Here is a 27,107-nt window from a genome sequence, read left to right as displayed (position 1 = left end):
GGAGGCCGCAGACCCCCTCCCAGCGCCGGGCGCGCCCCAGGGCCTAGAGCCGCCGCCCCGCCGGCGTGACCCGGCCCCCGCCCGAGCGGTGTTTTCTGGTGATGAATTTGTAGCCGATATCCGATTCCCAAGTAGAGTCTCCGCCTCCTCCTCTCCCCGCCGCCGCCCTCTCTCCTCCCTCCCCCTCCCGCCGCCGCCGCCGCCGCCGCCGCCGCCGCCGCCTCCCGCTCCAGCTCCGCGGCCCGGCCCGGCCGGCTCCCTCCCTCCCCTGCAGCCCTTCGCTTGCCCTCCCGCCGGCCGCACCGGGCTCGAGGAGGCCAGAGGCTCTGTGGGGTGGGGGGAGGACAGGAGGGGAGGAGGAGGGAGGGGGGACCCCCGAGTCGCCCCCTCTCCTCCCCCCGCCCCCCCCCCCGGCTCCATCCTCCGCCGCCGCCCGAGCAGCTGCGGGGCCGCCGCCGCCGCCTTTGCAGGTAACAGCCACCGCCCCCCACTCTTGCCCCCTCCCCGCCTGGCCTCCACTTCCTCCGGGCCCCGGGCCCCCGTCCGCCCTCCCTGCCTCCCTCAGGCGGGGGATGGCGGCGGGGTGGGGTGAGGCGGGGGCTTCTGGGTTGTCACCGCGCCGGGGGCGTGGGCGGGGGCTGGGTCACCGGAGGCTTCGGGTGTGGGTGTGGAGGCCGGGGGATGCCCAGCGCGGTTGACACCGACACTCCCCGCTTTCCGGGGGAAGCTGGGGGGCGGCGGTGCGCAGCGGGCCGGGGGAGGGGTGTTCCCGGCCTAGCGGTACCGTCTGTGTCTGGGCTGCCCCGGCCCGGCGCCTGCTGTCTCTGCGCAACTCTCGCTCCTTCCCCTCGCCCCTCCCCGCCCGGGCCGCGCGGCGTGGGGAGGGGGCGCCCGCCTGGACCGGGGGCGGCGGCGAGGTTATATAACGCGTGGAGCGCCGGTGTCAGTGTGTTTGGGTTGGGGGGAGGGAGCCGTCTGCCGCGCGCCCTGGCGCTGAGGCTGTCTGCGCGTGGGGTGGGGTGAAGGCGAGGATGCACAGGCGTCCCCGGGGTCTCCTTCCTTCCCCCACCCTTCCCCGCCACTGGCGCGCAGGAAAAGACGGCACTGGTGGGGTGGGGGTGTGTGTGTGGGAGGTGGGTAACGTGCTTGTCTGTGTTTTTAATAGTAATGGGGTTTTGATCCGCTTGGGAGTTGTGTGCTAAGAATAGAAATGTGCGGAAGATGCTGGGTTTGGCTGATCCAGTGATGCTGTCGCTGCTGGCGGCGGCGGCAGCTCTGGCTGCAAGTAAACAAACCAGCCTCTTCCTTGTCCACCTCCTCCGGCGCATCGGTCCGCATCAGCCATGATGCCGGTGGGGCCCTTCAGAGCCCAAAGTTGAAGCCTAGCTGGTTGCTGTGTTGACCCTGACGCCGAGGCGGGGTCACCCCTTGTTTGGGATTTCCCGGGAATCTACAGTTAGCCTAGAGATAAAGAATCTCGTTGGGGCCAGGTTTTTCCAATACCGGTATTTACTGTTTATGTTCTGAAAGCAGAGGAAATGCTTACCCACACGTCAAAGCTGGGATGTTCACATTTCTTCCATCAAAATAATGTTGTTATGAAAATAAAACCAACTCATTTCACCAATGTGGCATTTTGGTTGAAAGCCTGGTAGTTTGCAATTGATGAAGTTTCCAAATAGAAAGTCAACAGTGAAACCTATGTATCTATATTGGGTAATTTCTAGCTCTAATGAAGTGTTCACACTTTGATTGTAGTTGAGGCTAAAGTATAAAATAATGGCTTTTTGTAGTTAATACATTGGCAGTTGTCTCAAGTCAACAGTTTAGACATGTGTTCCATATTTGGTAAAGCATGGTCATATATGTCTTTTAGTAGACCTATAAATCACTAGGCAACCACTGGGTTTTGTCAGTGGTTGAAACTGACAAATGAGTGAAACTCATTGGTTTAGGTTATGTATTTACTTAGGAAACCGAAGGTGGAAGCATCTAATAAAGATGGTGTAGGAAATGAAGATTAGTCTTCAGAACTTGAGTATCACTTGCAAAATATGTATAAACGAATACAAACATTCCAGGAGGTGGTTGTCTAAAACATGAAAATATTTCATAATTAAAATAGGAACTTACTACTAAGTTACTAGTTTACCAAGGTTTATGACTTAATGCACAATTATATGCAAGATACATATCCGGACTGTAATTGTTTTCCTTTTGCCAGTACATTATCTTGACTTGGAACGTTTACCAAGGAGATTGTACTTGAAAGTTTACAGGGAGATGGTACTTGAAGATCTTTTTGTTTTCCTTACTGGGGTTGACCCCAATATCTTTGATTGGCTTGAGGTTCCAGTTTTAAAGTGAGGGAGGACAAATATTACATGAATGAGACAATGTTGAAGTTTAGATGAATGTAGGGTTTTAGTTTTCAGTTGTGTGTTTGCATTGTGGATTTGCAGCATGTTTTTTTTACAGCGTTTAAAAAATAGTCCAAAGTAATCCTGCAAAAATTGTGAAATTATTGTTTGTATTCATTTGGTTTTCTTTCCATAATTATTACTGGAGTGAATTGTTTTCCAATTTAAAATTAATTTTTGGCTTAATAATCTTGACATCGACTCTAAGTTGTATATGTCAGAGTACTTTAAGGTTTTGCTTTGGACTTTTTAAAAATTAATTTTATAGCTGTAAAATATTTTAAATAAGATTATATTTAACAAATACTGGAGTGTGAACTGTGTGCTGGTTTAATTAAAAACTTTTAATATTTACATTTCATTCAGAAAATCGCTGTCAGAAGGAATTTGTTTTCAGAATCATTGCAAATCTAAATAACCGTGTTGGTTAAACTTATTAGGGAACAAATGAACTTAGCATAGAGACTTGTGGAAAGTAAGGACTTATTTTTTAAACTGTAGCTTTTGATGTAAACATATGAGAAATTTTCTCATAAAAATTCAGTGGAAATTTCCAGCTATCTGGGTTTCTTTAAAATGAGGAACCTGTTTTACAAATTGGTTTTGTGGAAGTTTAGCCTTTACTTAAACTTTGTGTATTTTCGTGAAAAGATAGCCATGCTTTCATTTGTTATTATATCTTTTAGTTCAAGAATTTGTCCTTGGGAAGATAAGGCAATCACTGTTAACAACTTGTTAGTTGGATGTTTAGCATGATTTGATAGGAGCTTGTCTTTATAGTGTGATTAAGTTTTGAAGTGTTAAAAAGAAAAATTTAAAACTATCTTAGATTTGAGCAACAAAATGCAAGAACTGAAAAACCATTTTCATTTTGTTTTGAGCAAATCAGTCTTGTGATCTGACTGGCATTTTTATTTTTAAGTTAATATGCATTAATAATACAATTAATTTTTGTTAGAAGATTTGTGTTACTCCAGGTTTCAGCATGTGCATCAGTATTTTAAATCCTGGTCACACAGCATACCTTCTTTTGGAAAGATAGTCCTGAATCTTCCGAAAACAAATACTTTGTCCTGATCTTTTACATGTGATAGGATTAGATTCAGTTTAGAGTTAATGCTAACCAATGCCTGGTAAGCAGTTGCCACGTGCCAGGCACTGTTTTATGTGCTTTACCTGTATTCATTTAATCTTTCAAACAACCCCTGCTACACTTGTGAAAGTGATTTTCACATAAGAAAAACTTATTGTGGCATTCTAAAAATACCTTTTATTTAAACTTTCCTTATTCTGCGTCACTTCTAGTGTTTTTCTTAACTTGTTTGTACCTATTATTGGAGTTAACAGTGACAATTCTAAATTTGCATAATTTGGTACAATAATTTCCATAGCATCAAGTTAATAAAAGTGTATTGACTGGCCCATTAACATCCTCTTTCATTTGTTTAAAATGCCAAATTAAATACCTCAAATGTTTACATGTTTTATTATAGCATCATAGTCTTTCATCAAATTAGATGTAAACTCATTTTCTCTGCCAAGTAATCTTTGAATACTAATGGGTAGATAAAATTAATATATGCTTCTTGACTTGTTGATGTGTATTTTAGTTCTGTTTGTTTTCAGTACTCTATCACCAACTGCAGATATTTCTCATTTCTAAATATTATGAGGGGAAAGTAAAAAGATTTACTAGAAGAAAACACTAGAATTTCAAATGATAATTTTTCTTCCCTGTATTATATAATTCCTATATATATATGGATGGATTTAAACAAATTTATAATTAGGGAGATTCCCAAGACAGATTTTAGGAGGATTTTACATGTATATTGGAATCTATATTAGAAAGCCTCTGACTATATTTGGGGGACTAGGGGGTGGGAGGGGAAGGAGGACAGTATTTTTCCAATAGCGGAGCTTAGCCCAAATTTTGTCTTAGCTGAAATGCTGTTTGAATGTTTCATCTTTCAATTATCAAACTTTTGAGGACATGAACTATGTATGTATAATCATGTCTTTCACTTATGATGCCATCTATATATGAAGTAGATACTCTGTAGATTTTAACTTGCAGAATCATAAATATTAGCTCTGGAAGAGCTATAAAACTATTCAGAGTTCATCTAATGCTACACTTTCATTTTTATGGCTCTGGAAACTGAGGCACAGATAATTAAAGTGGCCTTATACAGCATCACTCTGGGTGGGGCAGGGACTCAAGTTTCTTGGTCTTTCTGGTGCTCTTCCTAATACACCATTGTGATGAACCTTGTTACAGGATTCCATACCTATTGGGTAGCTCAGTTTAATCTGGGGGTAAATTCTGTCATGCTGATTCTTGGTATTTAATGGACCGTATATCAATTGCATTTTATATGTATGGATGGATTTTTAAAAATTTGTAATTAGGCTCCCAAGACAGATTTTAAAATGATTTTACATGTATATTAGAAAAATATGGCCAACTGTGCAACCAAATTCTTTTTTTTTTTTTTTTTTTGAGACAGGTTCTCACTGTGTCACCCAGGCATGGTCACCACTCAGCATAGCCTAGACTTCCTGGGCTCAGGTGATCCTCCCACCTCAGCCTCCTGAGTAGCTGGGGCTACATATGCCTGCCACCACTCCCAGCTAATTTTTGCATTTTTTTGTAGAGATGGGTTTTGCCATGTTGCCCAGGCTGGTTGTGAACTCCTGGTCTCAAGTGATCTGCCCTCTTCAGCCTCCCAAACTGCTAGGATTACAGGTGTGTGCCACTGTGCCTGGCCACCTGAAATTCTTCTAGTAGCAGTCCCCAACCTGTCCATGGTATTGTAGATGCCTTCACATAGAGGCAGCCTACGCTTTACATGAGAAATGGAGGGAATAATTTATCAATAGCTTGTTCAGTGATTTAGGTGAAACAGGAATCTAATAAGCATTTTTCTATTAGTTTCTAATTAAAATATTAAGTATATCACACAGTGCAAGTTGCTTTTTTATTTTTAATAATGGACGTGTTGATTGAAATGGCACTCAGATGCCCTAAATAGGAGTAGGGAAATGGCCAGGAAAATGCTTCATGTTTTTGTAGAAATGTTTTAAAGTTAATAAAATTGATTTTTCAGAATTGGCAGTTTGGAAGAACTGATATGTTTGAAAGTTAGGAATTTTGCCTATTCAGATATTTTGCCATATTCTGAACCTCAGTGAAATTATCTATAGAAAGAGCTTTATGAAAATCCCACAAAGTGCTCTTAAGAGAGAAAAGATATCCAAAGTATATAGTTTATGTGGCTCACTTTCTCTATATGATGTGTTTTTTAACAGGATAACAACTCTGAAAATAGGGACAGACTGTCTTGGAATTATTTGAAGTACCGAGCAAATTGCCTTGAATTTCCTTTCCATTTCAGAATGTTTCTTGTCCCTCATATCCTTCTAAAAGTTTGATATAGCTCTATGTATTTATTATGGTATATATTAGTTTCACTTACTTCTTGAAATCAGAAAATGCCACAGAATTGTATTGTGGTTACCCTTGACCATCATTTGTTTTTCAAAGTTGCAACAGTCTGTTGTATTTGAACTTCAGATGTCCTTTACTAATTCACTTTGGCTATCATATATAAAGAATATTAAAAAATTGTGGGGAGCAAATACATTCTACATAGTATTAATTACAAAGAGTTTAGAGAAAGTTGTATTATTGAATTGTATTCTGGGTTTTAACTTAGAAATTAACTTATAGGAAACTATTAACCTATGAATTTTGTCCTTATTCATAAAAAAGAGAGTTGTTGGGAGCCTTTTAGCTTTATGTTAACCTACTTTTAGTCTTCTGTTATTTCATTTGTGATGCCTTAGTTATATTTAATTTTTAATTTATTTAAAAATTTTACTTTTTGGACTTTTGAAAAATCTGATACAGAAAAAATATTCAGAACTATTTGCAAATGTTAATTACATGTTTTTGAGAGTTCATATTGTGTTACTTGGTAGAAAGCATACCAAATTGATAGAAGACTTGAAGGTAGTCACTTTTTTTTTTTTTTTACCTGTTGCTAACTTATTGTAACTAGGGGAAGTAATATTATTGGTTGGTCACAGGTTCAAAATTGTGGCTGTAATAACTACAGCACAGATTTGTTTTTTAGAGTCAAATGAATTGATATATGTGAAAGCTCTTTGATAAAAGTTTGGAAAAGATTTTTAAAGAAACAACTTAGTCTTACTTACCGTCCTGTAATAATCCTTGTCACAGAGTAGACAATCAATACATATTTATTGACTGAATAAGTATATGTATGTTACATATTTTTTGAGTTAATATTTTCAAAAGATGTTTGAAGAAGTTTACTTTTTGCTTAAAATTGAATGGCTGGTTACTATAAGCAAACATGTATCTTTTACAAATTCTTAGAAGTATCTTTAAGAAAATATGCCATTCTTTCCCATTTTTCTTCCCGTAATTGATAATTTTGGTTAGATTAATGCTATAATATATATCGATATATTATAAACATATCTTTTTCACCATTTTTGTTGAGATCAAGTTTCAACTTCAAACAAAACCACCATCAGTACTATAAATATATATATTATCAATATATTGTCAATATATCAATATATATTTATAGTACTGATGGTGGTTTTGTTTGAAGTTGAAACTTGATCTCAACAAAAATGGTGAAAAAGATACATTTATTGTGTTCCAGTCCTTGTAATTAATGGAGGTCTGTAGGAAACATACTTTAAGGAATAGGGCAGAGTATTTATTATAATTTTAGTTATAATTTCTATATAAGTGCTTCTTTAATGTTTAAATTCAGTTTTATTTTTAAGATGGCTTAAGACCATTCTCTCTGCTGATTTATATTTGTTTGCTTAGCCTGTTCTTTGTTAGTTATCTAAGGCTGCATCTTCATCATTCATCCACTCATTCATTTGTTCATATTTGCCAGCATCGCGTAAGTGCTAGGCACTGTCAAATTGCTTTACCAAATTATAATGTGATTGAATGAAGTAAAATATGCAAAATGTTTTGTAAATTACAAAATGACATTCAAATGCCATTACTATTATCATCAAATTCTCAAGCAGTCAGTTCTGAATGAAGATACCTTTAGTGTAGTTGTTTTGTGTAAAATCTAAATGGAATCTGTCAAGAATTTTGTGTGAAACTTTATAAGAATGGGAATAATTAAATTAGCAATGAAATGTTTAATGCAATAAGCCAAAAAGAGAAACCAAATTTTGTTACAGTTCATTGGATGGAACACATTTGTAGAAAAGTTAGGACTGTAGAAGGAGGTGAACTTTTGTCTACCCGAGGAAACAGATGACGAAGTTCCAGCTCATCTTGTGGATTAGTGTTTTTAGTTAATATGGAAGACTGAATGGGACAGTGTATATGCTGTGGTGCAGGAGTGTTGCTGCTGTAGGAAAATTAAAGAACATGGTTTGCTGCTTACTAGTCAGTATAATTGTTTATTTCTAACTTATTGATCATAATTCCAGAGTAGTGTACCTATGACATCTTTCAAGTTATTTTCAAAGAATGTATCATTTTAGCTGGTAAAGACCCAGGAGCAATTTTTAAAGCTGAAAATTGTGGGTAATATTTGATAATAGTTTTAAGTGACAATGGGTAAAGCCATCTCTATAATGTATGCTTGGGTTCACTGCCTGTGATGAAGATTGTAAATTCTGTCCTGTTGATTAAAATACATCTTAACAGTTTAATCTTACACATATGAGCACTGATAAAAAACGTTTATCTGAAGCACTAGTTTTTAGAAACAGTTTTGTTATAAAACAAAATTCATTGATTTTTGGATTGGTCTGGATATTTCAGTGTATTGTTTTATACTGAAGAAGTAATGTGAGTGTAAAGAGCATATGCCTGGTTGTCTGGTCCTGGTTGGCCGTTTGGTGACTGTTTGATCTTGGGCAAGTTACTTCATCTGTCTTGGTCTCTGTTTCTTCAGCTATAAAATGAGGGTCACTCCAGCTTTAATATTCTGATAATAAAATGTTCACTTCAAAATACAGAATCAATTTTGAAAATTTTTTTTAGTGTTCTTTAAAAAGATACTGTAATAGAAGCCATTTTAATAGGAAAGTATGTATTTTATGTATGTTTATTGGATATATATTATTTTTTCTTATTACTAATTATTACCCTGATCTCTCTTCCATTTCCACTCCAAGAATAGTAAGATCTGAATTGTCTTTTACTCATATTATATAGTTTTATAGTACAAAACCAAGAATGGTCTTAATAGATGTTGAGCCTGTTGCTCAACATCAACAAAGTATTACCAAAGAGAAGGGCAACAGTGCAGCTCTTCTAGAGATATCATGCACCAGTGTCTGCCGGTATTTAACTTATAATTCTTTATGCAGTGTAAGTAGTTAACCCTTTCAGTTATCTAGCCCTATATTATGTAGGCAGTTGGCCATGTTGGATTCTTTAGGATGTTACATCAAATTAAAATCATGTTTAGATTCTTTATTGAAGGTTTTTTGGCTTTTTTTTTTTTTAACGTGTATGGTGAAATGAGTCGTCTTATGTGGCCATTTCCTATGACAGTAATAAATTTAGGCTTTGCTGAGATAAAGTTATACATATATCTTTATTTTAGAACCTTTAATACGCCAATAGTGACGTTTCAAGAGAATATGATTTGTGGAATATCCCACTTACTAGCCCACAGAATTTCTCTTTATTTTCATTATTTTTCTAGAATTTCTCTAATTTAGTATTCTGTCAAACAAATGTATTTTGGGAAAATACATCCAGATTCTAATACCCCCTTTTTAAAAAAAAAAAAAAAAAAGAGACAGGGTCTTGCTCTGTTGCTCAGGCTCGAGTGTGGTGGTGCAATCGTAGCTCACCGCAGCCTTAAACTTCTGGGCTTAAGTGATTTCTCCCACCTCAGCCTCCCAAGCAGCTGGGACTGCAGGTGCATGCCATGATGCCCAGCTAACTTTAAATTTTTCTTTTTTTTTTCTTTTTGTATGGACATAGTCTCACTTTGTTGCCCAGGCTGGCCTTGAACTCCTGGACATAAGTGATCCTCCTGCCCTGGCCTCACAAAGTGCTGGGATTACAAGCTAATATCCCTTTTTGACACTCTACAGCAACAGACCATGGTGATTTTGAGGAGTCTCAGCCTTACCTGTAGGTTCTGCCTGTGACCTCATAATACATGAGGCTGCTGGTCTTGCATTCAGCTACATAGCTTTTGTCAGGCTGTTTAGTCAGGCTGTCTAGAGAATGTTTAGTCTTGATTCCTGACTGCTAAATGGTTAGGCTCCACACTTAATTTGCGTTGAAGAAAGACCTGTAGTCTAATTTAGCACTAGGTTGGGAGTCTAACACTGAACTTAACTGCTTTGTATCATTTATCACAACCCAAGTTGAGAGAGTATGTTTGTGTAGTCCATCTATCCATTTTTCTAGTTATCTAAAATTTATGATATGATTCTTGACCATGTAACACTGGTGTACCTGGACCACATTTTTTGGTCCCCTTCTGTGCAAATGGATTTACTAATTTTATGTTGGCATTTTCCTTTTTAGTTTGAGAGTGACAATAAGCAATGACCCTGTAAAACTCATTGCTGTATATGGGAGGATGTTTTTGAGGACTTTCCCGCATACATCTTATGAAGAAGACCCATGGGATAAATTCGATTTTTGTCCCAGGAAAAGTTGTATTTCTTCTGAGGAACTTTTTCTCCTTTTTAAAAAAATTTGTGCAGCATGGACAATATAGCGGGACCCCATCTCTACAAAAATTTTTTTTTTAAATTAGCTAGGCATGGTGATGCCTGCCTGTAGTCCAGCTACTCAGGAGGCTGAGGTGGGAGGACTGCTTGAGCCCCATTGGAGGCTACAGTGAGCTATGATTGTGCCACTCTACTCCATCCTGGATGACGGGGGGAAACCCCATCTCAAAAGACATTTTTTTTTTGGATACTGTAAATTGGAAAGCCTATTGTGTTTTCTTATTTGCATTGTCTTCCCAAGAGCTCCATGCCGAATTTGTGACATATCTTTCCCAAATATGTGTGCCTTTACTCTGACTTCTTTTTATCTTAAGGCAGTGTAGTTTTGGAATGCAGGCTCTGGAGTCAGACAGCCTGGGTTCAGATCTTGGCTCCACATTTACTAGGTGTGTTGAAATAGAGCAAGTTGCTTTATCTGTGTGAGCCTCAGTTTCCTTATCTGTGAAATGGAATTAATAGTATCCTCATGAGGTTATCAAGATCACATAAGAATAATAGATGTAAGCACCTGTAGCAGTTCTTGGCACATCTTGAATACTATACTCAATATTTTTTTCTACTTTCATATTCCCTTTGTTTCACTTTACTTTATAATAAGTACATAATATGAAATCAATTATTTTTTAATCTCCTTAAAATATTTCTTGGAACAGGCAGAGTAAGAATACATAAATGATAATTTCTTGGTACATTGTATTTTATATCAGTTAAAGTATTCACGACTGGTTGTGGTGGCTCACTTCTGTAATCCCAGCACTTTGGGAGGCTGAAGCGGGTGGATCACGAGGTCAGGAGTTCAAGACTAGCCTGGCCAATATGGTGAAACCCCGTTTCTACTAAAAATACAAAAATTAGCAGGGTGTGGTGGTGCACACCTGTAGTCCCAGCTGCTTGGGAGGCTGAGGCAGAAGAATCGCTTGAACCTGGGAAGTGGAGGTTGCAGTGAGCAGAGATCGCTCCACTGTACTCCAGTCTGGCGACAGAGTGAGACTCCATTTCAAAAAAAAAAAAAAAATTCACAATTGCTTCTGAAATTACAGGGATTTAGGGCAATTAACTTTCATTCTCTTCCCTCTTCACCTCAAATACACATCACCAAACAAATTTTTCTCTATTATTTGGGTGGGTGTGACTGGTTTTCTTAAGACTTTTTTGTTGCAACCTCTTAGGTTAAAAGTTTCACTATCATTTGAAATTGGTCACAGGACTAGGGAAGTGCTTTCATTATAGAACTATTTAATAAATAAGTTCCCCAGTTTGAAGAGCCAGACTTTTATGTGAGGTCAGGCCAGTTGAAGACATTTACAAAGAATTAGTTGTTTGTTATTGCTCTGTTGTGAGTTGCAAGAATGGAAAAAAAAGACATTCTTTCTTCAATACTTCCTTCCAGGCTGAGTCATCACTAGAGAGTGGGAAGGGCAGCAGCAGCAGAGAATCCAAACCCTAAAGCTGATATCACAAAGTACCATTTCTCCAAGTTGGGGGCTCAGAGGGGAGTCATCATGAGCGATGTTACCATTGTGAAAGAAGGTTGGGTTCAGAAGAGGGGTAAGTGCTCCACAAACCAAAAATAATATGGTTGGTAAGAGTGCTAGCAGTGAGTGGTGTCTTAGAAGTTGATCTTTTTTCTGATGCTGTTAAACTGTGGCATGCTATGTCTAGTAAGAGAGATATGATACATTTAACGTGTGTTAGGAATTTGCTTGTTATTAAGGGATTTCTTTGTAATTCTTGATTTTGAGCATTTATAATCTAGCTAAGTTAGGTTTGACTTTCTGGTATGTTGTGTGTATGCATGTTACAGAAAGTGTTGTATTTTTCTGTGGTGTCTACAGGTTCTATAATCTGGAGAGATATCCTTAGAATCATTTAATATATGTAAAAGTACTATCCTGTATGCATTTAATCACATGTAAATATATAAATAAGAGAATTAAGCCAGTTTGAATGGTTGTAGGGAAATGGCTTAAAGTAGAAAAGGGGAAAGGGTTCACCCACAAACTCATGGATTAATGCCATAAATTAGGTAAGTGAAGTCCTGACGTAAAAGGCCAAATGAGGACAAGGATTTTTTGTGTGTGTATGTTTATGTTTAATTTCATATTTTTATTTTTCATTATCTAGGTTTAATGCACCTTGTTCACTCCTACTTTAGATAAATAACTTAAGCACTTTATTATTTTTTATTATTAAAGGAAGAACTCTTTGATTTAAAGCTTGGTTTATCATCTGTGAGATCACCTGCTTATGTGGTCAATGTATTTATTAGAAATTTAGAGTTTAGATTAGTTGCTAGGCAACTACTGTTTACCCACGTGGCCATGTTGAGTAGGATGAGGACTGTTCCATTCTCAGAACTTTTTAGTTCCTGTGTATCTACTTTATGGTTACAAGTTCCCTCCTAAAGATTGATTTTAATATTTTTTGAAGGTGTGTAGTAAATACCTATGCTGAAAAGCTGTTGTCATAGTTAAATGTGATTATGGATTATTTTTTAAATGAGCTTTATTGAGTTGTAACTTACATAATAAAATTAAGCAATGTAAAGTTATAATTTGATGAGTTTTGCCAGATATATACAGTAGTGTAACAAACACTCTGATCACGATATAATGGTTATTTTCATTACCCCAAGAAGTTCCTTTGTTCTCCCTTGCAGCCCAGTCCTCATCCCTTAACCCTGGCAACCACTTTATCTGCTGTTAGTATAATTTTGCTTTTCTAGAATTTCATATAAATGGAATCATGCAATACATAATTTTTTTATGGCTGATTTACATAGCATAATACTGTTAATATTCATCCATGTGTTGTATATCATTAGCTTTTTTTTATGGTTGAGTAGTAGTAGTTCATGGTCTGGATATATCACAGTTTATCTGTTAATCACTTGTGGACATTTGGGCTGCTTCTAGCTTTTCGTTAGTACGAATAGAGTCTGGACATTAGAGTGCATGTCTTTGTGTAATGTGTTTTCATTTGTTTTGGGTAATAACTTAGGAATGATATTGCTGGGTCATATGGTAAGTGTATGTTTAACTTTATAAGAAGTATATATTTAACAAACTGCCCAGCTGTTTTCCGATGTGCCTGACCATTTGTATTGTCAAGTGTAATTTCTTTCAGTGTCATTCTCCTGTTATAAATTACGAAAGCATTTTCAGATTTCAGTGCTTTTTATAAAGGCTTTTTTGGTTTACTTTTTAAACGTATTTATATTATTCTACATTTTTTGGAGGGGGATGGCAAATCACTTGAACCTTTTTGAGTTTTACTTTACTAATCTCTAAAATCTGCTTTCACAAGATGGTTTTGAGGGTTAAATGAGGTGATGGTTGTGGATATATTTGACAGTTCTAACACAATGTAAGCTGTTGCTATCTCCACATATTAATGAAAGGTTTAGGATGATTCTTGAGTCTGTTTAATTAATTATATCTTTGAAATACCATAATAGAATGTATTTAGTCCATGGACTATAGAAAAAAAAAGAATAAGAATTTCCCATCATTTTTCCTGTAGTAGTCAGGGAAAGGGGTTCTAATAATGTGTATGTGTTTATTTTGAGATGAGTAGTTGCATAAACATAAGAATTTGAATAACACACAAAGGTATAAAATGAAAAATAAAAATCTCCCTATCTTTTCTACCTCCTTTGTCAGAGATAATCATTTTAGAACTTTTTTTCCTATTTTTAATCTTCTCATCATTATGCCAATTTTTTATATAATATACTAAACTTTAACCTTCAGTAACCTAATATCTCCCCATTGTGAAAAATAGAAGGATTTAACTTTTAATACTGATTCTACCTTCTTCCTTTTATTTATTTTATTTTTAATTTATTTTTTATTTATTTATTTTTTGGTTGCCTTTATGATTAAACTTATAGCTGTTTGACAATTAACTTTAGAGTGTTCAGTCTAAACTTGTCTCTAAACTTGCCACTTTATAAGTTGTAAAAAAAATTAGCTTTCCTCCTCATCTTTCCCTTGAATTCCTCACATTCCCTTTCCAGTTTTTCAACTACAACATTTATTTTATATGTCAAGGTTTATAATAGTTATACTTGCTGATTCTGAAAAGCAGTTAAAATATTACATTATATAAATAATACGGCTAAACAAAGTGGTATGATGAGATTCTTAGAGAGCAAATGGATTTATTTTATTTTATTTTACTTTAAGTTCTGGGATACATGTGCAGAACGTACAGGTTTGTTACATAGGTATACATGTGCCATGGTGGTTTGCTGCACCTGTCAACCTGTCACCTAGGTTTTAAGCCCCCCATGCATTAGATATTTGTCCTAATGCCCTCCCTTACCTTGCCCCCAACCCCTGACAGGCCCCGGTGTGTGATGTTCCCCTCTTTGTGTCCATGTGTTCTCATTAGAGAACAAATGGATTTCTTATACTCTCTTTGTACTCCAGAGCTGCCATACTTTAATTTGGTTTCTAGTTTGGACTGTGGCTATTTTCCCTGGATTTTCTTTATTTTTATTTTATTTTATTTTATTTTATTTTATTTTATTTTATTTTATTTTATTTTATTTTATTTTTTGAGACAGAGTCTCGTTCTGTCACCCAGGCTCCTGGAATGCAGTGGCATGATCTCGGCTCACTGCAACCTCCGCCTCCTGGGTTCAAGTGATTCTCCTTCCTCAGCCTCCCGAGTAGCTGGGATTACAGGCGCCTGCCACCATGCCAGGCTAATTTTTTGTATTTTCAGTAGAGACGAGATTTCACCGTGTTAGCCAGGATGGTGTCGATCTCCTGACCTTGTGATCTGCCTGCCTTGGCCTCCTAAAGTGCTAGGATTACAGGCGTGAGCTACCGCACCCGGCCCTTTTCCTGTATTTTCTGTTTTTTTTTTTTTTTTTTGAAATGGAGTCTTGTTCTGTTGCCCAGGCTGGAGTGCAGTGGTGCAATCTTGGCTCACATCCTGTATTTTCTAATTGCCACGTTTACCCCCTGTTGGTAGAAGAGTTCATGCCTTCATTATGTCACCTGGTTATCCAGCTTTTTAATCATACTGTTTGTTGATATTCTAGTATGAAGTTACTTCTTTTTGGATATGATGCTCAACTGACATCATGTTATTTGATTTAATTCTTGGACAAATTCTATACTTTCTTAGATCTTACATCTTTCCATTTTAGATTTGTTTTACCGTTCTCTAGAGTACTTCCTGAAGTAACTTTTTCAGGAGGAATGTGTGTGGGTACTTGTCAATATAATGTTTGAAAATGTCTTTTTCACTTTCACACCTGATGCATACATTGGCTGGGTATAGAATTAAAGTTTAAAATAATTCTCCTTCAGAATTTTGAAGGTTGCATTCATTCCACTGCCTTTTAGTAATCAGTTTTACTGATAAGGGATTTGATGCTAATATGAACCATTTCTTTGTGGGTAACTTGTTTTTGTTCTCCAGAAGCTTTTTGTGTTGATGACTCCTTCTCCTTGGAATTATAAAATTTAAGGAGGATGAGTTACAGTCTTTTTTAAAATTGTTATTTCTTTTTGAAATTAAAAATTTATTGTTTTAAAGATAGTCTTGCTATGTTGTCCAAACTGGATTTGAACCCCTGTGCTCAAGATCCTCCTGCCTCAGCCTCTCCGAGGTAGGACTACAGGCTGTAGTCCTTTTTATATTCATCCGGTAAATGTTGGTGAACCCTTTGAATATGAAAGTTTAGGTTTTTCTTCCATTCTGGGAAATCTTCTCTAATTCTTTGATTACTATTTTCCTTGTGTCTTCTCTGTATTTATTTATTTTTCTGGAGCTTCGGTATAATTTTTCCTTCATTTTCCGTGTCTTTTCCTTCTCTCTCTCTCTTTTAAGTGGGAGATTTCCTTGACTTTTTCTTCCAGCCCTTTACTGATTTGTTTATTTCAGCTGTTACTTTATATTTCTGGGAACTTTTTCTAGTTCATAGTCATCTACTTTTATCTTATAGATACACGCTTTAATACTGGGACACTACATAGATTTCACATTTTTTTTCTCCTCTTTGAATAACTCTTTCAATTTCTTATAGTTCTTTTTTGGGTGGTGTTTTCTTCAGATGTCTGGTAATCTCTGTTTGCCTGTACATTTATGAAAAGTACTGGATTTACTAGTAGTACCCTCTATTTTTTATTTTTCCCTGTATTTATAACAAGTTAGATTCACTGAATGAGAATTTGTGATGGTAGTAATTAATTGTACTCTTGAAAGCATTCACTGAAATACTAGGGGAAACTAAATTTGACATTTTTTTCTTCTACTATTTTTAATTTATTCCTTTAGAGATTTTCAGTATTATTTTAGCAATAATTTTTTATTTTAGTCAACGAAATTTGATTATATAGTTCATTGTAATTTGGCTGAATTTTGGTTCAAAGAATTTCTCCCAGAATAGCATTATTATTTACTGCCAATTTATCCTGGGCAGAATATTATCACTTGAACTTTGGTGTACTCATTTGAAAATAAATGTTATAAAATCTGCCTTCTTTACCTCACAGTGTGGTTGTAAGCATTATGAGATAATGTGCATAGAGGAATGTTTTAAAATTATGTGCTCAATAAAAGATACTGATATAGGCCAGGCACGGTGGCTCATGCCTGTAATCCCTGCACTTCGGGAGGCTGAGGCCGGCAGATCACCAGGTCAGGAGATTGAGACCATCCTGGCTAACACGGTGAAACCCCGTCTCTACCAAAAATACAGAAAAATTAGCTGGGCGTGGTGGCGGGCACCTGTAGTCCCAGCTACTCGCTACTCGGGAGGCTGAGGCAGGAGAATGGCGTGAACCCGTGAGGCGGAGCTTGCAGTGAGCCGAGATTGCGCCACTGCACTCCAGCCTGGGCGACAGAGCGAGACTCCATCCCATCAACAACAACAACAACAAAAAATTGATATAATAAAGTTATAATATAGTTATTACTTTGAATATTAGTCTTTTTTCTTAAGACTATATTTATGCGTCAATTCTTATTATCTCCAGATATAATCTGATTTGTACTTTTAATGTGAATAAGTTGCTTTTCAGTAAATATCTTCTTGGAAAATAAAAAAAAGGGCTGAAAGATAAATATTCATTATTATGTGGGGTAAATGCTTTCCTAACCTTGGTTATTAGTGATATATTAATAGTGAAATCCTATTTTTTACACTTTTCTGGACAGTTGAAAATGATAAGTATTAATTGAGACAACACGTTACCATAGTATTGTTGGTGTTAGAAATGGCAATAAAAGAAACATCATGGAGCAAACATCCAGTAAAGTATTGTCTGCGTTTCCTCCTTGATGGATCCAGGACAGCTCCTTACAACTTGGTTGCACATCAGCATGGGAGGCGTCTATGTATATATTAAATACTTACTAAATTACCTTGCTCAAAGACGAGCCTGTAGGTATGTTCTAGGTGACTGTAAATCTCTAAATTCGATTTTAGCACTTCTCTTAATTTTTTCCCTTATAGCTAGTGGTAATATTTGCTATGAAGGTGCTTAGTGTATTAATAAAGTAGGAAATTTAACCAGTTTAAAAGGTCTAAATTATAGAATTAAATAAATTGCAATAGTATTGACAGCTTATAATTTATTAATTTTCATTTGCTTAATAAAATTTCATAAAAACCTAAGTAGTCTTTTATAAATGTGGAAAGCTAGTTCCTTGATAATAAGTTAAAATATAATGCATAACTAGTCAATTCATAATGTTACTGTTTTGAGATTGTCATAAATCTAAGAGGTGATTTTTATCATTAAAAGCATTTTGATGAAAATGCTGTATGCTCATGTTACTTTATTCTACTTTTTGTATTAGTATCTAACAAATTGAACTTTCATGTTGTATTCTCTATGTGTAACCAGTTTTGGCTTTCAAATAACTTTTTCCCTTAGTTTTCCTTGTACTGACTTTGTCCTTTGAATAATATTTTTCTTATATTTCATGAAATGGTTTATTTAGATGAACTGCAGTGTCGGTATTTGGTAATTCCAGGGTAAAGATTTTGTGTCTATGAGTTGTCTCGCAAGATAGCTTAATTCTGCTGAGCAAAATATACTTTAGCAACATAAAGATTGTGAACTTGGTTATGCTGTAATATGTGATTGTTGTTATCTAGTCAAGTTTAACAAGTTGTTACAGAAAACAATTTACATTTTTGAGTGTTAAAGTCCAGGGGCCTTTTCTTCTCCTTTATTTTGTACATGCATGTGTTTTTTTTTTTTGTTCATTTTTTGTTCACAAAATGACTTTAGAAATAAATTATAAAATGATTAGGAGAAAGAAAATGACAGTATGATTTCCTGTTTATTACCCAGCAGCAAGCTTTTTCCATAGAGAATAAAGAGCTGTGGTAGTGATTGTGTAAACCACATGGTACATTAGAGAAGCTCACTTTGACTGTTGAGGTTATACATGAAGAGTAAACATAAGAAAATTAAATTTATTTTCTAATGGTATTGAAATTCTGAGATTTAACTAATGTATTTACAAGACTGTGAAATTAGCTTTTCTTAGAGTTTCAATATATTATTTTTGAAAGTTTCAACCAATAGAACCACATGGAGCAAACCATCAAATAAGCTTTCATATACATTTTAGAGTTATTTACAGAATTGTAAAGTTGCAGTTACACACACACTCCTTCTCAATCAACAATCAAGTTTTATGTATTGATTTTGTAAGTTGAAGTCTCATGAAATTCACTTATTAATGTTAGTTTAAAGATTTTCTACATAGATGGTCAAGTTATCTACAAACATCCACAGTTCTGCTTTTTCCTTTCCAATCTTTATGCCTCTAATTTCTTTTTCTGATCATATTTCACTGGATAGGACCTCCAGTACATTGTTGAATAAAAGTGGTAAGAGTGGATATTTTGCTTTATTGCTCATTTTATTGGGAAAGCATTTATTTTACCACTTAAGTATCACATTAGCTGTTCCTTTTCTATTGCTGCCCTTTATCAGGTTGAAAAAATTCCCTACTATTCCTAGTTCGGAGAGTTTTTATCATGAGTGGGTGGTCAGTTTTTTCTAAAGATTTTACTGCTTCTGTTGAAATGGTCTTTTGATTTTTTCCTTTTATTCTCTTAATATGGTGAATTACTTTCACTGCTAGAATAAATTCCATTTGGTCATGATGTATTTAAAAAATATGTTACCAATTTGGACTTACTGATATTTTGCTAAGGGTTTTTTGCATTTACAAGAGTATTGATCTGTAAATTTCTTTTCAGTTTTGATACAATGGTTATGCTGGATTCATAAAATAGGTTGGGAAGCACTTGTTTCTCCTAAGGTGGATTGTATTTTTTCTTCAGTGTTTGACAAAATGTATCAGTGAAGCCATGTGGGTTGGAGCTTTCTTTGTGGGAAGATTTTTGATAATAAATGAGATTTCTTTAGATACAAGGCTATCCATATTTTCTATTTCCTCTTGTGTCATTTTTGGTAAATTGTATTTTTTAAGGATTTCGTTTTCATCCAAGATGTTCCTCTAAGTTACTGCGTGTAAAGTTTTTAATATTCTCTTATCCTTATTTTTATTTTTTTAGTAGAGCCAAGATTTGCTCCATTGCCCAGGCTGACCTTGATGTCCTGGGCACAAGTGATCTTCCCACCTTGGCCTCCCCGAGTGCTGGGATTACAGGCTCCCTTATCTTTTGAATGTGTATAAGATCTTAGTGATATCTCATTATTAAATCCTGATATTGGTAAATTATGTACTTGCTCTCTTTTTTCCTTTGATAATCTTGCTAGGAGTTTATTCATTTTATGAAACCTTTTTTTTTTTTTTTTTTTTTGAGATGGAGTCTCGCTCTGTCACCAAGCTAGAGTGCAGTGGCGCAATCTCAGCTCACTGCAACCTCCGCCTCCTGGATTCAAGCCGATACTCCTGCCTCAGCCTCCTGAGTAGCTGGGATTTACAGTCATGCGCCACCATGCCCGGCTGATTTTCTACTTTTAGTAGAGACAGGGTTTCTCCATTTTGGTCAGGCTGGTCTTGAACTCCTGACCTCAGGTGATCCACCTGCCTTGGCCTTCCAAAGTGCTGGGATTACAGATGTGAGCCACTGCACCCAGCCAACTTTTTAATGATTTTTTAACTGATCCATTATGTGGTCTATCATTTGGTCTGTCTTTATTTTATTTTTGGGGGGTATAGTGTTATAAATATCTAGTCAAGATGATTGGTAATGGGTCATAGTCTTCTATGTCTTTACTGACTGGTTTTTTTTTTTCCTCTAGTTCTGTGACTTAGTGTTATAGTCTCCAGCTATGATTGTGAATTTATCTGTTTCTCTCTTTAGTCCTACCTTTTTGAAGCTCTATTATTAGAGCCTTTTTTGTTGTTACATCTTCTTGATGTATGGCTTCTTTTATCCTTATGAAATGTTCACCTTTTTCTCAAGTGATACTCTTTATCTTGGAATTCAGTTTGTGTGATATTAATGTAGTAACTCCTGATTTTTTATGATTAGTGTTTGCATCTTGTATCTTTTCAAATGTCCTATTATATTTAGTCTTTGTTTTGTATTTAAACTGTTTCTCTCATAGACAGCATATGTTTGGGTCTTGTCTTTTTTAAAAAATCTAATTTGACAATCTTTACCTTTTAAATGGGAGTTTTTAGGCCAGTCATATTTAATGTAATTATTGATATGATTGAGTTTTCTGTTTGTGTCATGTGTTCTTTGTATCTTTTTCCTATTTTTTGCCTTTGTTAGGATTTAGTATCTTTTCAATATCCTATTTTATCTCTCCTATTGGCTTGTTATTTATGTGTCTTATTTTAAAGCAATTTAAAAATTTATAGTTAATGTTATTGTTGGTGTGGTTGAACTTAGGCATATTGTTATTTTTTTTTAAAAATTCCTCTCTTCATACTTTCTTGTCTTCTTTTGAGTTCATTGAATTTTTTTCAGTATATTCCGCTAACAGTATGCATTCTCAACGGGAGTGGTAATTCTCCTATAGGGCAATCATAGGTTCTTGGAAGAGGGTACAGAATATCCTTTTATATTACAATTGTTTGTGGCTCTCCAATCACATTATATAAACAGATATATTTGTGGTATTAAAATTTCTTGGTGGGGACCGAAGTGATTTAGAGGGAGTTTTCTAAAGAGGCTCCTTAGGTGAGCCAAGGAAAAACCTTTGATAAACAGTTTTGTCATCATTTTAGCTTGCATTGCTTTTTTAGGTATTGTTCTAAGGTAGTGGAATACAGAATACATGTGCAGGTTTGTTATATGGGTAAATTACATGTTGTAGGGGTTTGGTATACAGATTATTTCGTCATTCAGGTAATAAGCATAGTACCCTATAGGTAGTTTTAAGATCCTCACTTTTCTCCCACCCTCCACCCTCAAAATACATCCTCAGTGTATACTCTCTAAAGTACAACCAGGGTGATTTTGGTCCCCAGAGGACATTTGGCAATGTCTGGAGACATGTTTGAAATGATGTGGGGGTGGGATTGCTACTAGCATCTAGTGGGTAGAGGCCAGATATGCTGCTGAATGTTCTATAATGGATGGAACAGTATCCCATGACAAAAAATTTTCCAGTTCAAAATGTTAGTAGTGCTGAGGTTGAGGAACTCTATTCTTGAGATTACAATATTCATTCTTAATTTATTACAGTCTGTGTAGGGTTACTATTTTACTACTACATATAAAATATAAGACTCTTTCAATACTATGTTTATATTTGCCCCCCCCTTCTGAGAGTGCCTTGTGCTGTTGTTCTCCTGTATAGTATATCACCATGTTATAAACTGTGTTATAATGTTATATATTTTTTGCTTTATTCATACGTCTTTTGAAAAAGAGCAGGAAAAGTATGGTCTTTTACACTTATATACCTATTTGCAGTTAAAAAATTTTTTTCCTATAGATATCATTTTCTGTCTGATACTTTTTTTCACTTGAAGAACTTTTCCTTAGCATTTTTAAAAAACTTTTAGTTTCCAGAATACATTATTGGTTAGATGTTATATGGGTAAATTGTGTGTTGAGGGGGTTTGGTATACAGATTATTTTGTCATCTGGGTAATAAGCATAGTACCCTATAGGTAGTTTTAAGATCCTCACCCTTCTCCCACCATCCACTCTCAAAATACATTCTCAGTGTATACTCTCTAAAGTACAGTGTGTACTCAAATGTGTACTCAATGTGTACACAAAGTACACCCTCAGCATGTACTTGAAACTTCGACTATACGTTGTCCATGTGTACTCACTGTTTACCTCCCATTTACAAGTGAGAACATGTAATATTTGGTTTTCTACTCCTTCATTAGTTTACTTAGGTAATACCCTCCAGCCCCATCCATGTTGCTGCAAAGGACATGATCTCGTTCTTTTTTATGGCTGCATAATATTCCATGGTGTGTATGTACCACATTTTCATCTGCTGTTGATGGGCATTTAGGTTGATTCTGTGTCTTTTCTGTTGTCATTAGTGCTGTGATGAACATATGTGTACATGTGTCTTTATGATACCTGTATGATTTATATTCCTTTGGTCATATTTTCAATAATGGAATTGCTGGGTCGAATGGTAGTTCTGTTTTAAGTTCTTTGAGAAATTGCTGAACTGCTTTCCACAGCGGCTGAACTAATTTACATTCCTACCAGCTATCAAATTAGAATCCTATACAGTTTAAAAAATCCTTCAAAAATGAAGATGAGCCCAGCCACAGTGGCTCAAATTAGAATCCAAACTATCAAATTAGAATCCTATATACAGTTTTAAAAATCATATATGTGCCCGGCTAATTTTTTAAATTTTTTTTTTATAGAGATGGAGTCTCAATATGTTGTCTAGGCTGATCTCAAACTCCTGGCCTCAAGCGATCCTCCCACCTTTTCCTCCCAAAGTGCTAGGATTGCAGGTGTGAGCCACTGTGGCTGGGCTCATCTTCATTTTTGAAGGATTTTTTTAGATTGTATATAGGATTCTAATTTGATAATTGTGTTTTTTTCATCATTTTAAATATGTCACTTCATTTTCTTCTGGCTGCCATTGTTTCTAATGAAAAGTCACCTGTTGTTATTTTGACTTGCTGTTTCCTTATATAGTCATGTGCCATTGATATGGTTAGGCTTTATGTCCCCACACAAATCTCATCTTAAAAATTGTAATCCCTACGTGTCAAGGGAGAGACCAGGCAGAGGTAATTGAATCATGGGGGTAGTTTCCCCCATGCTGTTCTCGTGTTACCGAGTTCTCATGAGATCCGATGATTTTATAAGGGGTTCTTCCCGTTTAACTAGGCCTTCCTGCCGCCCTGTGAAGAAGGTGCCTTCTTCCCCCTCACCTTATGCCATGATTGTAAGTTTCCTGAAGCCTCCCTAGCCATGCTGAACTATGAGTCAATTAAACTTCTTTCCTTTGTTAATTACTCAGTTTCTGGCAGGTGTTTTTTTTTTTTTTTTTTTTTTGATATAGAGTCTTGCTCTGTCACCTAGGCTGAAGTGCAGTGGTGTGATCTTGGCTCACTGCAACCTCCGCCTTTCAGGTTCAAGCAATTCTCCTGCCTCAGCCTCCCGTAGCTGGGACTACAGGTGTGTGCCGCTGTGCCTGTCTAATTTTTGTATTTTCTTTTTTTTTTTTTTTTTTTTGAGACAGAGTCTTGCTCTGTCACCCAGGCTGGAGTGCAGTGGCGCAATCTCGGCTCACTGCAAGCTCCGCCTCCCGGGTTCACGCCATTCTCCTGCCTCAGCCTCTCCAAGTAGCTGGGACTACAGGTGCCCGCCACCACGCCCGGCTAATTTTTTGTATTTTTAGTAGAGACGGGGTTTCACCGTGGTCTCGATCTCCTGACCTCGTGATCCGCCCACCTCGGCCTCCCAAAGTGCTGGGATTACAAGCGTGAGCCACCGCGCCTGGCCTAATTTTTGTATTTTCATTAGCGACGGGGGTTTCACCATGTTGGCCAGGCTGGTCTCGAACTCCTGACCTCAGGTGATCCACCCATCTCAGCCTCCCAAAATGCTGGGTTTACAGGTGTGAGCCAGTGTGCCCGGCCTCGGGCAGTTCTTTATAGCAGTATGAAAATGGACTAATATAGCCATATAGTGATGTTTTGGTCCATAACAGATTGCTAATGATGGTGGTCCCATGAGATTATAATACCATATTTTTACTGTTCCTTTTCTATGTTTAGATATGTTTAGATACACTAATACTTAACATTATGTTTCAGTTGCCTACAGTATTCAGTACAGTAACGTGCTGTACTGAGACCTCCCTCTCACTTTCTAGCTATTTTGGCAGCTCTGAACTCTGTCTCTTCAAGCTAGTAAGACTTTCTGAGTTCTAGCCACTCCACTAGTTGCAAGGAATGGGAGAGCGCCTTGAGTAAAAAGCCTCATCAGTGCGAATCTCATTTGTAGCTCCCTTCCTTACAGTTTCCTTCAATTTCTGCCTGCTTTTGCAGCTTTTCTACTGCCTTCAAATTGTCGTTCTTTGTATTTTATCCAGAGTTTATAATTTTATATGTAGGAGGGTTAGTCTGATACAAGTTACTATACTACTACTGGAAATGAAATTTTGCTAGGTATGTGTTTTAATGTATAGATACACAAATTTATTTAAGCTTCATGATTCACATACTGCTGTATTCCTATTTAATGCTTAAATTATGAGGAGAAGTTTATGAGAAGTAGGAGTGCAGTTTATAAAAATTTATCAGAAATTATGAGTACTACAAGTTATGAGGCATATGAAACTAATAGTTTAAACCAACTGAGTTCAAATCAGTTATCTAGAAAGATAGCTTTTTCTTAAGCTCATATGTAGAATTTCAAGCTAGAAGTGACTTTAAAAGTTATCTAGTCTTTTTTTTTTTTTTTTAATTTTAGAGATGAGTCTTTTTATGTTGCTCAGGCTGGTCTCCAACTCCTGGCCTTCAGGAGTCCTCATGCCTCGGCCTCCAAAAATGTTGGGATTACAGGCAGGAGCCACTGTTGGTGGCCTCTCTAGTCTTATATCCATTCATTTGACAGATTTCAAAACTGAGGCCATATTTCAAGTTAGATATAGAGCCAGGACTAGTACCTGTGATTTCTTTATTGCTGATCTTAGATACTTCATATTTTGTTTCTTTCTTGACGTTTAGGAATAGATTGGATTTCTTCAAAAAATATTTTGTATCTTGTTGGGGAGGGGCTCAGAAGTTTTGGGTGGAAAGATTTAAAATCCTCTGAGTATGGAAAAGGGGGAGTATCTTCCACCTTGTGGAATCCTCACACTGTTTGAGTAATATTATTCACTGCTGTACTTCCCAGTGGAGAATGCAGAGAAGCTGTACCTCTTGAACTTGTGTTTTCTTTCTTTGAGTAACTGTTTCCAGTTTCTATATCCTTTGACATAGAGAAACTTTCTTTAGTTTGTGTTCGCATTTTATAATCAATCACATTACCTTTTGATGTGTGATAGCCCTGCACCTACCACCAATTTTCGTATTTTTGGTTATGCTAGTTTTTCTGCTTGGCATGTTTTTTCCCCTCTGTCTTTTTAAGTGAAAAATCTCCTGTGTCCTTCAAAGCCAAATTATTTACCCAGATCATGGTCTTACAAAATTAGAATGATTTCTTTTGTCTGTATAATATTGCAACAATTTCCTGTCTTGACCTCCTTATGACTTTCTATTGCCTTGTAATTACATAGATCTGTTATTTCTCCTTTCCATTGTAACCTCCTCGACAGCACTGTGTCTAATACAACTGTATATTTTGTACAGTTTATAATTTTCCTTCTGAAATACAGTTCACCATTATCTTGAGCATGGTAGTCTCTTAATCAGTATGTGATACAAAAATGGGGAAGAAAATAATGATTCTAGAAGTTCAGATACCAGTGTGTCACAGATATTAGGGCAAGGAACTAGAACTGGGACAGCTGAGGCAAGGTAGGAAACACAGACTGGATCACAGTTATGAAAGCAGCCTAATGTTCAGGAGAGGGTTTCAGTAAGGGCAGCACTGGAATTCTAGAACCATGTTGTGTATCTGTCAAGTTTTTGTGTAGCAAAACAGAACTGACAGGGTAGGAATTGGTAGATTTGACTGAATGGTTATTCCTGACAAAGTTGGTGGGTTGTACCCTGATTGTCCCAGAACGGACTGGTAAATAAGGTATCTAAATTAGGTAAGTAGAATAAAAGATTGGGAATATTGTAGTGTTTATGGTTTGGAAGATTAATGCATATTTTAAGGGTAATTTTTGCTTTACTCTTAGAACTGTAAAGTACCTCTGATTTCATGAAACCTAACTTTCTAAGCCTATAAGAAGAATTTTTTCTACTGTGTTTCTAATGGATCACTTACCTTAGATATTGTGGGCAACTAAAGTTGCACTGTATCTGTTTCATTGTTTAACAGCTCTGAGCACTGGTGGTCTTTGTTTGCCCTCCTGAGCAATATAAAACAAGTTCTGTTTTCCAGTTTATAGGCCTTCGGATTTTTCGAGATTGCTATCCTGTCTTCCCTAAAATCCCTCTTTCTAAGCAAAGTGCTCTCAATTCTTTATTATGTTTATTATTATTATAAGACAGGGTTTGCAGCCCTCTCATACACGGTACAGTTGTCCCCCAGTATCCATGGGGGGTTGGTTCAAGGACTTCCTGGAGATACCAAAATCTGCTGATGCTCAAATCCCTTACATAAAATGGTGTAGTATTTGCATACAACCTGCACACACCCTCCTGTGTGCTTTAAATCATCTTTAAATTACTTACAATACCTAATCCACTGCAAATGCTATGTAAAGATTCTATGTAAGTAGTTGTTACACTGTCCTGTTTAGGGAATAATGACAAGAAAAAAAGTCTGTAAGTGTTCAGTACAGATGATTTCTTTTTCCTGAATATTTTTGATCTGTGGTTGGTTGAATC

General features: G+C 36.7%; 1 protein-coding gene across 3 annotated transcripts in view; it reads left to right on the top strand.

Annotated features, from left to right (window-relative positions):
• Positions 1-332: 332 nt before the first annotated feature.
• The window catches only part of AKT3 (AKT serine/threonine kinase 3), a 370,924-nt gene continuing 344,149 nt past the window's right edge, over positions 333-27,107 (top strand). Inside the window, exons 1-2 of one of the 3 annotated variants that reach the window (XM_063613541.1) lie at positions 333-470; positions 11,590-11,747. In XM_063613541.1, the coding sequence (XP_063469611.1) occupies positions 11,702-11,747 (46 nt within the window). In that variant the 5' untranslated portion in view covers positions 333-470; positions 11,590-11,701. Of the gene's footprint in view, positions 471-898; positions 918-11,589; positions 11,748-27,107 lie in introns of those variants that run through there. The other 2 variants (XM_055235064.2, XM_055235066.2) reach the window with 2 other exon arrangements.

The sequence above is a fragment of the Symphalangus syndactylus genome, chromosome 19 (genome assembly GCF_028878055.3).
Source record: "Symphalangus syndactylus isolate Jambi chromosome 19, NHGRI_mSymSyn1-v2.1_pri, whole genome shotgun sequence".
NCBI lineage: Eukaryota > Metazoa > Chordata > Mammalia > Primates > Hylobatidae > Symphalangus > Symphalangus syndactylus.
This window is presented reverse-complemented; position numbering and strand designations above follow the sequence as displayed.